General features: G+C 42.9%; 1 protein-coding gene across 1 annotated transcript in view; it reads right to left on the bottom strand.

Annotated features, from left to right (window-relative positions):
* Positions 1-514: 514 nt before the first annotated feature.
* Prrc1 (proline rich coiled-coil 1) overlaps positions 515-15,635 on the bottom strand; it is a 29,888-nt gene continuing 14,767 nt past the window's right edge. The window contains exons 5-9 of the mRNA XM_051163296.1: positions 14,061-14,163; positions 11,491-11,654; positions 5,979-6,082; positions 4,684-4,786; positions 515-1,161 (exon numbers count right to left, since the gene is read on the bottom strand). Of these exons, the coding sequence (XP_051019253.1) occupies positions 952-1,161; positions 4,684-4,786; positions 5,979-6,082; positions 11,491-11,654; positions 14,061-14,163 (684 nt within the window). The 3' untranslated portion in view covers positions 515-951. The remainder of the gene's footprint in view (positions 1,162-4,683; positions 4,787-5,978; positions 6,083-11,490; positions 11,655-14,060; positions 14,164-15,635) is intronic.

Raw genomic sequence — 15,635 nt, 5'->3', positions numbered from 1 at the left:
GTGGACACAGGAGGAACAGCTGTTATGAAAGCTGACTTGTGGAAGTGCCAACACCATTACACAAAAATAATACAAGGGGGCTGGAGAGATGTGTCTTCCAGAAGATTGGCTGCTCTTCCAGGGAAGCCAGGTTCATACCCGAGCATCCACAGGGCAGCTCACAACCATCTGTGACTCCAGTTCCAGAGGTCTGATACCCTCTTCTGGCCTCCCTGGGCTGCACACACATGGTGCACAGGCACACATGCAAACAAAACACCAATACGCAAAGTTTAAAAATCTCAAGAAAACAAAAACAAAAACCACAATACATTTCTAATCTAAAATATACTTGGATGGCCTGCCCTTTAGTTTTCATATTTTCTGATGCTCATAGTATAAATCTGTAAAATGCCAAAATTTAAAACAAAAAAAGGAACAAGTATAACTTCCAAACTACACGTGGACATAATGACTCCGTTCTGCTTACTTGGCCTATATTCTGTAAAACACATCGAGTTGTGCACCACCCCCCAACCCTCAGGCCCACCGTTGAGTGTGACTGAGATCATGTGCACACACACATGACAACAGGAAACAAACCTTCACAAGAGAGTTAACACACACAGACCTCATTACATATTAAGAAACCAGAAGAGCTGAGAACAAATCACCAAATATGTGAACACAGATCTCCACTTTATAAATTTGGTATAGTGAATTGTGCTGTAAGTACATTTGCGTATATATTTTTTTGAGAACTAGGATGTATAAAATCATGACAGTAAAAAAAGGGGATCTATTTCTTCTGTTTTACTGGAATGACACTGTGTCTTTATTTTTTAAAAATCTTTTAAAAGGATTGCAGCCTCGAGGAAAATTGTAAAAAACTGTTGGATCATGGGAGCTAGTCAGTCTCCTCTAACACAGAGCCAAGGGTGATGGCAGGTCTCCATGTCCCAGCTGTTGGTCTCACATGGGCCTGGGTGGCAGGCGCTGCTTATACATGCCCGCCACGGCCTTGGCTGCGCTGTAGATCATCTGTCGGCGGGACATGCCAGTGAAAGCCAGGTGCCAATCAGTCCGGCTGACATTAAGCAAGCTTTTTTCCAGGACTTCACCCACTGTCACCAGAAGGCCTGACCACCTCAGATTGTAGTCCTGAGGAGTCAGGCTTTGTGCCTGTGGAAAGAAGACACCGTGTTACTGTCGCATACTGACACAGCATTGAACTCGGTACATTAGAAGTGACACCTCAAAGTCTTGACTCAGTTTATTTCTATTATGGCTTATGACAAACCCTCAGAAAACTCAGCTATGCTGCCACCAAATGTATAAAGTGACAAGGGTCAAAAGAACCAAGCAACACTGCACGCGCCCACTGTGTTAATAATAGCCCATCACACACGCTGTCCAAATATAACCAGTTTCCTCATTTACTTCACATTTTTAGTGGGGCTGAGTGCACGTCCAAGTCTTGGAAGAACTCACTGAGGGCTGAAAGTCTAGTTCTACGTTCAGGATCACTTCATGTTAATAACAGGCTTGTCTCAAACGATATGCTGACAGTCACAACATTCCAAGCAGAGAGAGACTACATATTAAGTCTTTAGTCCATTTAAGGACGACTGCATTGGTTTGTGGAAAGTCACGGCTCATGTGCCAGTAAGTCAGGAGCTGCTCCCAATTAGCACCCAGGCCAGGCGAGCACCCACCGGTACTGTCACTTACCACCCTTGACCCAGCCTGTACCTGCCTCCGTGAGAACCACTGGGTCATACACAGAAGTGAAAGGCAAATAGATTCAAATGTCAAACAGCCAGGGTTTTGTTTAGAGTGCTAAACACAGTGCAGAGAAAATCTGTATGCAGAATGACTCTGCGCTGCACACAGATCCCCGGCTAGCTGCTTCACAATCACTTTCCTTTGCCCTCAAAAACAAAACAAAGCAAAACAAAACAAAACTTCTTAGGCTCACTTAGTTATCTTACAACGACTACACTGGAGACACTGCAGCCTAGTCCAGGACAGATTGTCAGGAGTTCCATCAATCAGCTCCCAGCAACCCTGACAGGCACAGTGCAGCGCCGTGTGCTACCAGCATTGTAGTGAGCATCAAGGAGAGACTTCAGGTCTTCAAAGGCCCTGGGAGCCTGCTTCTCACACCCCACAGGTGCCCCACGGTCTAGCTGAAGCAAGGCCCTGACTCAGCAGCTCAGCACAGGGGACCAGAAGCTTTCATATTTATGTATTTTTTAAAGTCAAACTGTAGATGATGACACTTGTGAGTGGTCTGACTGCTAAGACAGGCCAGAGAGTCTGGGGTTTAGTGGAGAAGGGAAAGAGGCCTAAGTTACAGCAAAGTCTTTTAATGGATTTTTACTACAACACATTGACAATTGCAGTTTGTTGAAGAAATTATTTCTAAGCCCTTAAATTATGAAACTGTGACCAGGCACAGACATAAGGCATTTCAGGACAGACCAGACATCCAGCACAGGCGCCAACAAACCTTTTTTGAAATGGGTAGAATGGTAAAGGTGTTGGGCTTTGAAGGCAGTCTTCACCATAACTACACGTAACTACTACAAACGGAACTATATATAAACAGCTTGTAGGAGATCAGCAGGTGTGTGCAAGAAAAATACAAACAGGCCAGGGATGGTGACAGAGTGTGTGCTGGCGCCAGATCTACCTCACCATCTGCAGCGTGGCGATGGGAACCACTGCAACGCTGACAGCCCATTGACTTGACTTTGCAGCACACACACATCCAACACTGATCAGCTAGGACTCGTCAACTGCGTGCTTGCTACTTTTAGCAAACTCCTCAGCTCTGCTGAAACCCCTGGTCATGTAACTAATACACAGCTGCTTTGTGAGCCCGTCCCCGGCTCTTCTGTCAGGCAGGACGCAGTACTCTGAGGTGTTCTGGCCTGGGTGGGACTACCTGTGATTCCCAGCTGCTCCAAGCAGTACGGGAGGGGTACATTTGCTCTTGAGTTAGTCAGTGATTTACTGCAGGGTGGTGTCTTTCCCTGCAGTGCCTCGTGGAAGTGAGTGGGTTAAGTCACATGAAACACCACAGTGATTCCTCTACAATGAAAGGCAGCAATTGTATATGGCTCCTTCTAATACTTTTAAACCAACGGTGGTAAAACTTAGATCTTCCTAGAAAACCTGTGACTCTGTGTCCGGTCTAAGTTTTATTAACATTAACAACACCCACAGCATAAGCTTACAAGCTTCTACACACCCCACCGTCAGGTCAGAGGGAGTTTTCAAAACTCCAAGTACTTTCTACACTATAAAACATCTGCAGGGACCACTGGCCGCTTTTAGCCACTTTATGGCAACACATTAAACTGAAATGCTAACTGTAAACAAGCACTTTCTTGGAGAACCCCAATGGTCCTCCCACATTCTCAAATGCCTATACACTCTAAATAACCTTAAAAACTAAAAAAAAAAAAACAAAAACAGAAACCAACTATCAGTAACCGATACAGAGATCCCAATGGCAGACACACTCATTTGCTCATTAGCAAATAGATAACCATTACGGAAAGTACAGAAGTGTGAATCGGGTTGGAAACTGTCCCAAAGAACATGATTAGGTCCACGTTTCAGCCAGCAAATCTAAAGACAAATTCCTATCAACTACATTTTTTTTAACTTAATTTTAATTTTATGTGTATGGTTATTTTGTCTCCCTCTATGTTGGTGCACTGCATTCATGCCTGGTGTTTGCAGAGCGTATCAGATACCCCGGAACTGGAGTTACTGACACCTGTGAGCTATGTGGGAGGTGGGAATTGAACCAGGGTCCCCTGAAAGAGAAGGCAGTGTTCTTAACTGCTGAGCCATCTCTCCATCCTCATCTAAGTTTTGTTTGTTTGTTATTTTGGTTTCTTGAGGCAAGATCTCAGTGTGCAACTCTGATTACCCTGAAGTTCCTTTTGTAGACCAGGCTGCCTTGAGCTCGGAGACCAACCTGCCTCTGCCTCCCAAGTGCTGGGATTAAAAGGCACACACCACCATACCTGGCTTTCATCTACCTCTTTTAATATTGACTTGTTACTAAAATGAACAACGGAAAGAGAAGACCTGATCAAAGAGAAGGGAAATAGAGAAAACAGTGGGAATGAAGAAGAGATAAACGGGCCGGGGACATGACTCAGTTGGTAAAATGACTGTCGTGGAAGACAAGGACCTAGAACCCACATAAGAAAAGCCAAACATGATAGAAGCTGCCTGAAATCCCAGGGCTGACGAGGTGGAGAGGTGGAGACAGGAGGCTCCCTGGGGCTTTCTAGCCAGCCTGACTCAACTAACTACTGAGTGGAGTGAACTCCAGGCCTATGAGAGACTCGGCTCAAGAAGAAGCAAAGCAGTGTGGACAGCTCTGAGGAGTAGCGCCTGGGGCTGTCCTTTGTTTCCACACATGCACACACACCTGCACCTGCTTCCACACACAGGCACACTGCAGATGAACAAAGGGAGAAGGAAAGGGGAGTACACATCGAGCAGACTTAAAGGCCAACGTCCTTCTGATTTCAAAGCCACGAGTATAACCATAAGAAAGGAAAATGACAACATGGCAGAATCAGGAAACTGACAAGCATGGCAAAAGGGGAAGACAGAATCAAAGGCATAAACCTCACAATAAATGTGAAGCATCATAAAAAGGCGGAGAAAACCAACCTGCTGCACAGACTCCAAAGGCACTGGCGTGGCTTGAGTAAATGCTTCCAGGCGGATGCCATGCACGGGGTCTTCAACCACCAAGCAGCCGATGTCAAACCATCTAGAACAGAAACGGGGACAGCACACCTACTATTTACATGCTAGGGAAAGGGAGAGTACAGAGACAGAAGGAGAGGCAAGCCCTACCTACAGTTCTCAGAAAGAGTGTTTTTCTAATTAGAGTGCAAACAGACAATCCATAAATACAAAGATAAAATTACATTATTGTCTTAATTCCCGGAAGAGAAAGTAAGAGAGCAACCAAAAGGGAAAACTGAAGTTACTGACCATGGGACACTTCCTTTTTGCTAAGATGGGGTTAGGGGTAAGGAGAACGGGGGTACGCAAATACACAGCTAATAAAAGTTACTCGTTTGAACATGTAGAGAACACCTTGTGGATAGTATTTTTAAATGATACTTGCTAAAATATGGGGAAATCTGTGCTACCAACTCTCACCAGCATGCAGCCATGGAATAGTGCTACCAGTAACCAACTTATAAGCCCATCCAGAGAAAATAAGCATGGGCTTGGTCCTCGTGAACATAATCCCTGTGAATCACTGTTCTGAGTTATACACCAAGAGCTGGCCTTTCAAAACACAATCGTGAAATAAAGGTGCCTTTTCCATGGAAAGATACTTACCCGTAGATTATTAAAAAATAAGGCATTAAGACAAAAATGAAACCACCATGAAATTATAAATTAGAGTGGAATCCAACAAAGCATGCTGTTTATTATAAAATAACTCAGCATATCCAAAAAGGTTTCCTATTTTAAAAATTAGTGTGTGTGTGTGTGTGTGTGTGTGTGTGTGTGTGTGTGTGTGTAAGAGAGAGAGAGACAGACAGAGACAGAGAAAGAGAGAGCTCTCAAAAGCCATGCTGAATTGTGATTCTAGAAGCTTCTTAAAGTTAAACACGAAGCACTAATAACTGCAGCCTTTTAACTACCATCAAGTCTTCTTGCCCACGTCCACTCACCACATGAAGCAGTGTGCTTACTCCCAGTGTTCAATTACACCCAAGCTAATGGGCAGTGTGCTTCTTACACTCACTTCTATGGTATCAAGTGGCTGTAAGCAGACTTAGAAAGCAGGCATTGCTCTGCATGGCTCAGTTACAAAACAAAGATGAGGACACAGGTGTCAGCAAAGCACAGACAGTCCCGCCATCAGAGTGGCATTTCCACTCTGGCTCCTAGTGAACTCCAAACATGCTGGAGCTGATCCCAGGGAGCCCTGAGCCTCTTACTTGTCAGGCAGCAGCTCGGCGATGAAGTTTTCCACTGACACAGCGGTCTGCTTCTCGTGGATGGCTCCAGTCCTCCGCAGGCTGTCGATGCGCTCCTGGGCACCCTAAACAACAGCAGCACAAATTGGAAACCGGCTTTTAAAAATAGTATTAACATTACATATTCCGATTCTTAATTACATAATTCATGCACATATTTAACATACACACTGTAACGTGCAAACACAAAGGTATATAGGCGCAGTTCTCAACCTGAGTCGAGAACCCTTTGGGATCCAACAACACTTTCATAGTGGTTGCCTAAGACCATTGAAAACACAGATATTGACATTATGACTTGTAATAGTAGCAAAATTAATTATGAAGTAGCAAAGAAAATAATTTTATGGCTAAGGGGTTCACCACAACATGAAGAACTGTATTAAAGGGTCACAGCATTAGGAAGGCTGAGAGCCACTGGTATAGAGTAAGAATATCCACTGGCATTCCCTTGGAATTAGTTTAGGGTATATTTTCCAAATTATTCCTTTATGCATTATTGTGTTAGCTGCAATTTATTTAATGGATTATTTTAAAATTATAATTCCTAACTGAGTTTCCAGATAAGAGAGCCTTATTTTTAAATATTCCTTTAGCAAGAGGTCATCTTCCAGAATTAAAATATTTTCAGCCCTGGTACTTGCCTGATTTACTCTTGATTTGGGGCTTGTGATCACACCTACACTCAACACGTGTTCCCAGTTTTTAATTCTCTCTTAAATACACATGCGGAGACACGACCACTACTACAAATAAAAGTTACGAGTGCAGGTGGTGCCCTGAAGCTGAGTCAGCAAAATAACTGTCATTAATGAATCCAAGCAGGGGTTGAGAAAACTGCAAAAACTCAAAGCTACGGGTATATATCATAGAGAAGAGGAGCTCAAGCCAGATTATGAGGACACACACACATACGCGCGTAAACAAAATTTCTGGAACAAAAAACTAGACAAGAATAACCCTGATTTTAAGGACAGAAGAGCTAACAAAAAAAAAAAAAGGAAGAAGGAAAGAAAGAAAGAAAAAAGAAAAAGAAGTTAGGTGGTTAACTTCTATTCCCACAATGCTGAAGAGACAAATAAAATAGAGAAGGGACAACACACAAGAATGGACTCACGGCTTAAGATGCTAGCCTGGGAAGAAGAACACCTACCACTCTACAGCAGAGTGAGGACCATCGGTCTAGTTTTGATCGGTTGCATCTCCCGTGCTCAGCACTAGGCATGAGCAAACAGATACTCAGTAAGAACTCGCCACATGGAAAACCAAACAGCGGGGAAAGGCGGTGTATCGACAGGGTAAGCACGGCCTCCTCAATTTTGTGATGTTGGAACAAGAGGCGGCGGCTGACTCTGAAGCATGTGGGTGGTTTAATTCTTTACAACAGACACTGTAAATGTGCCCAGTTCAGTCCTCCTCTGCCCAGATTAAAAAGGAGTTGAAATGTTACTTCAGTAAAAGCATTTACAGGACTAGCGGGCTGCTCAGACTCTCCCACCCTTTGGAGGTGCCTGTGAGCTACGCATTCCACATGTCCTGCTTCTAGGGAACACAGACGTGTCTGTGTAACCTCACCACCCTACACCACCCGACTTTATACTTCATGGGATTTACTGGAAATAAGAATGGGAAAGGATGATCAGCTAGGCAGACAAGTTTTGCTTTGTTTATGGATTTCACAGAAGACAGTGAAGGGAGCTATCCCCAGCCTCTCTTTTCTGTTGATTAGCATATTAATTAAATGTAGCTGCTTTCAGAGTTTAAGACATTGAACTACCTTTCCCTACCAAGGTTTAGAGAAGGGAATTTTACTCTTCTCAGTATAAGGGTTTTAAGACAGTTTTGAGACCACACAAACGATCTTTCCCAACTGAGGTGAGGCAGAAGAGCTCAGGACTTATGCTGCATCTGAACAACTTCGACTGTGCTTATCGTCACATGCTCACTGTGCACACATGCTCCCTGTGCGCACCGTCGAATGCTCCCTGTGCGCACCATCACATGCTCACTGTGCACATCGTCACAATGCTCACAAGCGTTGTGCACACTGTTACAATGCTCACAAGTGCTGTGCACATCTTCACATGCTCACTGGCATTATCTGCTTTGGGATTTTTCGCTCTAAGCTTTTCAATAAAACTGACTGCCACAGAAGCTTCCTAGGTTAATTGCCGCTGCCTTACTGTCTTAAATAGTAACATAGGACTAAAGGAAAAGTTAAATTTAGTTTAGAAAGTCATTGAAATCAAATAAAATCTGATAGGGGAATTAAATTTTTTATAATAAACAATTCAGTTTAAGATCCAACACCTTTTCTTCTTATAAGCTCCGTCTACTGTTTCTGAGGGGGGAAAGCAGATCACAAATCTGAAAATATTTCCATTTTGAGCCTACATTAAAAGTTGTAAAAATATAATCCAAATCTAAACTTGTAAAATAAAAACCAACAGCAAAAATAAGTTGGGTCAAATACAAATAAAACACAAGATAAACTGAACGACCAATAATATGTCACGGTTTTTCTTAGGGAAAAATATCCCCATCAGTCTTTCACAAGTAATACCTACCTACTGTAGAGATTACTGTGCAGTGGTATCTGACCTCACAAAGCAGACCTAGAGCTTAAACACGTTATGAACAGCAGACTCCACATGGGCAAGCACTTACGTTCCTTTTGTTTGGATTGCTAAAACTGCAACAACTTCCCACTTGACTTCATAACGGATACTATCCTCTCAAATGTTACATATTTGCTCCTTTTCTTCAAGTTTCCAGAGACAGACTCACCCTTGAGGACCCTGTCTTTCTGACCGCCTCCCACTCACATCTGCAGGCGGCAGGTGAGCTCTGACCTCCCAGAGATAGCTAACCGTTGTGAAGGAATCCATAAAGCCAGGCGCCATTTTTTTTTTCACAAAATAATGCCAGCACACAATGTCTTTTGTATTAAAGCCCTTCCTTGTATCTCCAATGTAAAATACTCTCACTGTTTCTATTTAAAACTTTTTGATGTCTGCTGGCCCAGCCCTACAAATTCTGTCTCATTTGCAAAAGCAATTTTGACATTTTAACAAGCAAAGACTCAGTCCAGGCAAGAGATCTGTCCCCATCTTTCAAATGAAATTCATCCATAAAGCACTTGTGATTTATCTTAAGTTTTACAATTATGATGTGTACATATTTATTTTTCCAGTTTACCGCTTTCATTTCTAGATTGGACTGCATTCAAACCCTACAGACAGCAATTAGCTTTACTATGTGCCATAAAGACCTTTTTTATAGATGCACGCTGGCGTCAACATCAAAGGAAACACCCCAGAAAGTATTAACAGAAATATCTCAAAGTACATGTGGTTTGGTGCACTGTTCTTCGGAAGCACAGGCCACTGTGAACAAATGCAATATGGTTCGCATTATAAGCAATGCACGCTGCATTTATATTTAGGTAAGTATTGTCTGACAGTACGAACTCCAGACAAGGGGTAAGACAGAGACTGAGACCCACTCATCTATTTAAATAAACTCCAACTATAACTGAAAAAGCACCTGAACTTTGTTTAACATAATCTACTAGAATTAAAACAATCTAGTATCAATATGAGATTGTGTTTAATTACTTATCATAATCAACGCACCAGACTTTTCTCCAATTTCCCTCATTCTGATGAGTTCTCAATTCTAAATGAACACAGGTAAAGAATATGTGTACCCAATTTGTAAAACAACAGTAGAATCAAGCCATTAAGTGCTCCTTTATGCAAAGTTTTAAAATGTAAATATAGTAAATACAGATCCTCAATTGTCCTGGAATCTATACTGGTGAATTCAACTATTTGCTAAAATTTATTGGTAATCTCAACACCAGACCTGCACAAAACTACAAACATTTAAGTTGTCCGTCCTGTGCATCTCCACTCAAGTCAAGCAAATGGCACTATCTTCTTGTTGAAGCTCGGATGTTGTAAGCCAGTAGGTGCTGATACATTCAGAGCCACCTTGTTCATTTCAAATGCTCCCAAGCATAATGCTAATGCTGCTAAACATGGGAGGGCTATGAAATACTTTAGGAGAAAAACACGTATGTGCCAAATGAACGTGATCCAGTCAGGAGTTACAGGACTTCCCACTATGACTTTATTATAATTGGTATACATTCCAGTATCTGTTTGTATATATATAAAGCTATATCTAAACAAAATCACTTTTTTTTAAGATTTACATTGACAGGCTGGAAAAAAAAAACATTGCAGCCAGAAGCCTACAGGGATCTAGTCCTTTGTCTTGCTACAAAGAGTACCACATTAACTGGACTAGAAACACCTAACAGGAGACTCTACAGGTGGTGCCAAGTTTTCTCCTCTGAGAAAATGGAGACGGAGCTGCCACTGGCTGAGATGAAGAGGTAGGAAGTAAGTATAACGGAAAGAAAAAGTTTCATTCTGGACATAGTGAGTTTGGGATAGTCAAGTAAAGTTATCAGAAAGGCAACTTCTATATAAATTAAGAATTCAAGAGCAGTCTTAGTGACAATATAAAGCTGCAGTGTCAGCAGAAGACACTGGCGAAGGCCAGGAAGGACAGCAAAGAAGTGTATGGAGACAGAAACCGAGACCACATAGAAAGCACAAAAGCAGAGAACAGTCGATAAACTCAGAAAAAAGCCAGGTGTGGCCCCACGAAGTCACACGTGAGTGAAGTCGGACACAGTGCTCCACACCTATAAGCCCAGAACTCTGGAGGTGGAAGCAGGACCCGGGGTTCGAGGCCAATGCTGGCTGCAGAGTGAGTCTGAGACCACCCTGGTATAGGAAGCCCTGTCTAAACCCCAGAGAGGACACCCACCTGCCTGCAAAGCTCCCGAACGATCAAATAAACGGCAGACCTGCTGGCTGGAGTGCTCTCCTACTAGGACAGGAGTGCAGAAGTGTGGCCAGGCAGGTGGGAAACCAGAGAATCAGAGAAAAATGTTCAAAATTCTTGTAGAAGTTTTACTACAAAAGGAAGCAAGCGTGCTAGAAGACACAGGGGTCAAAGAATCTGCTGGGATGATTTCTCCTCGCTTGCTTCACGATAGAAAAACGTTCATTAGTTCTTGCACGACTGTGTGGAAATACAACAGAGAGAATGCAGCCCCCCCCCCCCGTCTCTTCGTGTGTGTGTGTCTGTGTGTCTGTGTGTGTGTGTGTGTGTGCAGCCAACAGACATAATTTCAATAACTGACTTTTAAATCAATGCTGAATTATGAAGATTCCTTTCGAGATTATCTATTCTTCTTGTTCTGTCTTAATGCCACTGCTTTCCTTCTCCAATAATCAAAACCTAACTGAGATTTCATTCAATTAAAACTCCTTTCTATCTTCATTAACATTACAGTTGCCTAACTGATGACAAAGCTGGTATCTCAGTAGGTAAATATGCAGTGCTTGCACACAGACCGCAGGACCATTACTGTGGGGGAGCTATTATTACTCACCTTTAATCCAGCTGCATAGCCTACTGGCTGTGGAGCAATATTGGACTGTCCAGCTTCCCCCACAACCACCGCTAAGCCAAAGACCTCCTGGAAGGCATCTCGGACAGCAGCCACTTTCACTTCTTTATTTGAGGTGACAACAATATCCAGTTCACCTCCAGACCCTACAAAAAAACAAGACAAAAGAAATTTCAATTCCAAAATTTAAGCAGTAGCTTTCTAGTAATTATTTACCACCCTTTAGTGGTTTGACTAGGAATGGCCCATACAGACTCAAGTGTTTGCATGCTTGCTCCATAGGAAGTCGCACAATTAGGAGGTGTGTCCTTGTTGGAGAAGGGGTGTCACTGTGGGGGTGGGCTTTGAGGTCTCCTATGCTCAAGCTACTCCCAGTGTGGCACACAGTCTCCTTCTGCTGTCTGAAGATCAAGATGTAGACCTGGCTGCTCACAAGTGTCTGTAACGCCAGTTCCAGGGACCTAATGCCCTCATATATAGACACGCAGGCAGTCAAACCACCAGTGCACATGAAGCAAAAAATAAATCATTAAAAATAACTCTCAGCTCCTTTTCCAGCACCATGTCTGCCTGTGTGCTTCTTGCTATGACGAAGATGGACTAAACTTCTGAAACTGTAAGCTAGCACCAATGAATTGTTTTCCTTTATGTTGCTACAGTTGCCGTGTCTCTTCAGAGCAATAAAACCCTAACTAAGACACATACCACAGGCTCACACTGTATTGACTAATTGTTACCAACCTCATACTATGAGACTGGATGACAGAACCTTATCTGCCACAACTGTCAGGACTCAACCCCAGGTCGGTTGGACACAAATCTTTTTATTACATCGTCTGACAGGATCGTATATTTCCTACCCTCTAACCTCCACGCATGCTATTCCGACGTGTGCTTAGAACCAAATTACCAACTTGCCTTGCATTTTAAGGATGGGAATTCAGCACATTATCTGTAACTTGCAAGCTGAACTGGCACACACCTCCTACAGGCTCCGAGTCACCTGTGGCACTCAGTAAAGAGGACAGTCCTTCAGTATTACATGAACGCTCCACACACATTAGCTCTGTCTGAAGCACTGCCTTCCACAGTCACACAGCGGTGGGAGGGTGACCAGCAAGAGGGAATCAAAAGGCTGAGTGCTGCGCTTTCTCCTTTATCAGCCTCACTGCCTTGAGGAAGGCATGGAGCAGGGTTGCTTTTTAGAAAAACACTTGTCTCCTCAATGGGCTTGCTCGAAGAACTGAGCTCTAATATAGTATGCTCAATACAGCAAGAGCTCCAAAAACCCTCATTCCTTCACTTAAAATATGTATTATGAGAAGGAAAGAAATATATAATTTAGTAAGTATCTTCAGCTAGATTGGCATAAATACAAGAATATGAAAATAAATAAATGTGATAAAGTCAAATTTACGAAGCCTTTGGGCAGTCACATGGAAAATTCTTTCGAACTTTGTGTTTATTTGCGTTTTGTTGACTTTTGAAACCATGAACTCACCATGTGGCTGAGGCTAGCCTATTGCATCCCACTTCCCAAGTGCTAGGATTATATACATGTGCAACTATACATGGCTACCTGGCTTAACTCCCAATTCAATTTCTACTACACATAAAGCAAAGTAGATAAATGTAGATATAGATGAAGGATACATGTGTAGGTACAGTCATCTGAGCTCCAAACACGGTGCATGACTTAATATAATAACTTACACCTCTTTAAACCCAGGTCCCTCACCCCAAACTGAATGAAAACACCTATGTCACAGAGCATCAGATACACTTTAGGGCATCAGTGTTTAGCAGAACAAGGACTTGAAAAATGTATGCAATCTCTATAGGTCTTAGCAATGTACACGAATTAGACAGGAAACCACCAACAGTGTCAAGACAGCTCTTGGCTTTTTACTGCCACTGAAAACTTCTGCTCAGGTACCCAGTGCACAGCTCCAACTTGCAAAGAGCCTGTTAACTAATGTTGACCAAGCCAATCCACATTTGCTCATGTACTGGAAATGTACATAAAAATGAAGGAGCAGCGTGCCTCTGTCAACTGTCGGATGGTCTCTGCTGAGGGCTCAAAAGCAGTTAAAAAAGTGTTCCCAGCAAATTTAGTAAACAAGCTTTATTAATTGTTAGAGTAACTTCCTCTAAAAAACACTATTCCTGTTTAAGCATAAACACATTGGATTTAAAATAGATAACTAGAAAAAAATGCCAATACTAAGTGTAAACAAAGTATCACTTTAAAGCTAACAATGAATAAAGAAAAATTTATACAAATCACTAGAAATTTACTATCAACACTTAATAATTCATAATGTTTTCACTCTTTCAAAGTTCATACTATGGAGCTTTAACATTTATACAATGATGACTAAGAAAAAGATAAATTAATTACACCCAATACTAAGACTGAGGATGAATTTGAACTAAGAGCACAGGAGGAAGTTTTTATCAATTACGTGACCAGCGGAAATAAACTGAAACTACAATTAGTGTGTGACGCTGACGAACACATATGGCAGGCACTGATCTCCTTATGTACATACTGATATATGGAGCCATGCCGGGGTCCAGCGTCGTAATCATGCTTTCTACCGAATGCTTGGTCTTATCCAGTACAGATTTCACCATAGGATTCCCAGCCACGCCCTGCACAAAGCAAGACGCAAACGTTCATTTCAAGCAAAGAACACCTTGACTTTTATAAGCAAGAAAGAACTTTTTAAAACTTTATTTTTGAGAATTTCATACATGCAAGCAATTAAATGTGATCATACTACCCAGACTTTCCTCTTCAGTTTCACCACGCCCTAACACGCCCCTCCCAACTTCATGCCTTTCCTTTGATAAGCAAGTAAGCCTGGTTAGTACATATATGTACCTATATGTGCAGGTGTGGGCCATCCACTGGAGCACAGAAAACTTACCAGTGACCACATCCCCCCAAAAAAGAGTGAGTTCCCTCCCCCACTGTACTGGCTGGGTTATGTGTCAACTCGAGACACGCTAGCATCATCAGAGAGGAAGAGACTCAGCTGAGGAAATGCCTCCATGAGATCCAGCTGTAGGCATTTTCTCAATTAGTGATTGATGGGGGAGGGCCTAGCCCAGCTCTGGGCTGGTGGTCCTGGGTTCTATAACAAAGCAGACTGAGCAAGCTAGGGAAGTAAGCCAGTAAGCAGCACCCTCCATGGTCTCTGAATCAGCTCCTGCCTCCAGGTTCCTGCCCTGATTGAGTTCCTGTCCTGACTTCCTCCAATGATGGACTATGATCTGGAAGTGTAAACCAAACAAATCTTTTCCTCCCCAACTTGCTTTTTGGCCACGGGGTTTTGTCACAGCAGTAGGATCCCGGACTGAGACACACCCAGCAGCTGTTCACTGCCAACAGCTGCTCTCTAAGGGGCAGAGCCAAAGCTCATCTACAGCATCTACGCTGAAACATCTGCCAATGAAGTGATGCACAGCTGGTCACAGTGCCGGAAATAGGACATGAGTGTTCAGCCCTACATGGGACAACCACGTTAACCTCACTACTAACTACCAAGGGCCGGGGAACACCGCAGAACAGGAGGAGGGAAACGCGTGAGAGCCGGACGATGGGGAAGGGTGCTGAGACAAACAGCGCCTCCTGGAACACGGATGGTGGATGCACCTGTGAGCTGACACCAGCTGTGGTTACCTGCAACACCAACACAGGACACTTTTCTTTTTAGGTTTCCCATGGATCAGTGGTCTAGGACTTTTGAAAATTGTAAACTGGAAACCTTAGGTAAAATCGGGCCAAATCAATGTCCAATACCTAAAAGGCTTCTCTTCCCTTCACAAACAGAAAGCACCCAGCAGAAGCCTGCAGGCGCTACTGGAACAACACGGGCAGAAGAACGTTTCACTCTTGACTTTATAAGTGAAATGAGTTTCATTTATAAATACATTTCTAAAAGAAACTCGTCCCTCAGGGTTCCAAATAAGAGTTGTAAACAGATGTCTAAATAAGTCCATACTTTGTTCCTAAAATGATAAAAGCAATTAAAAAAAAAAAAAGTTCTCACCTTCACCCTCCAGAGTAGCTCCTATCGCCTTAAATGCATAACTTTGTCCTTCGCATGCTCTACTCAAGT

Source organism: Acomys russatus, chromosome 20, assembly GCF_903995435.1.
Source record: "Acomys russatus chromosome 20, mAcoRus1.1, whole genome shotgun sequence".
Taxonomy (NCBI): Eukaryota; Metazoa; Chordata; class Mammalia; order Rodentia; family Muridae; genus Acomys; species Acomys russatus.
This window is presented reverse-complemented; position numbering and strand designations above follow the sequence as displayed.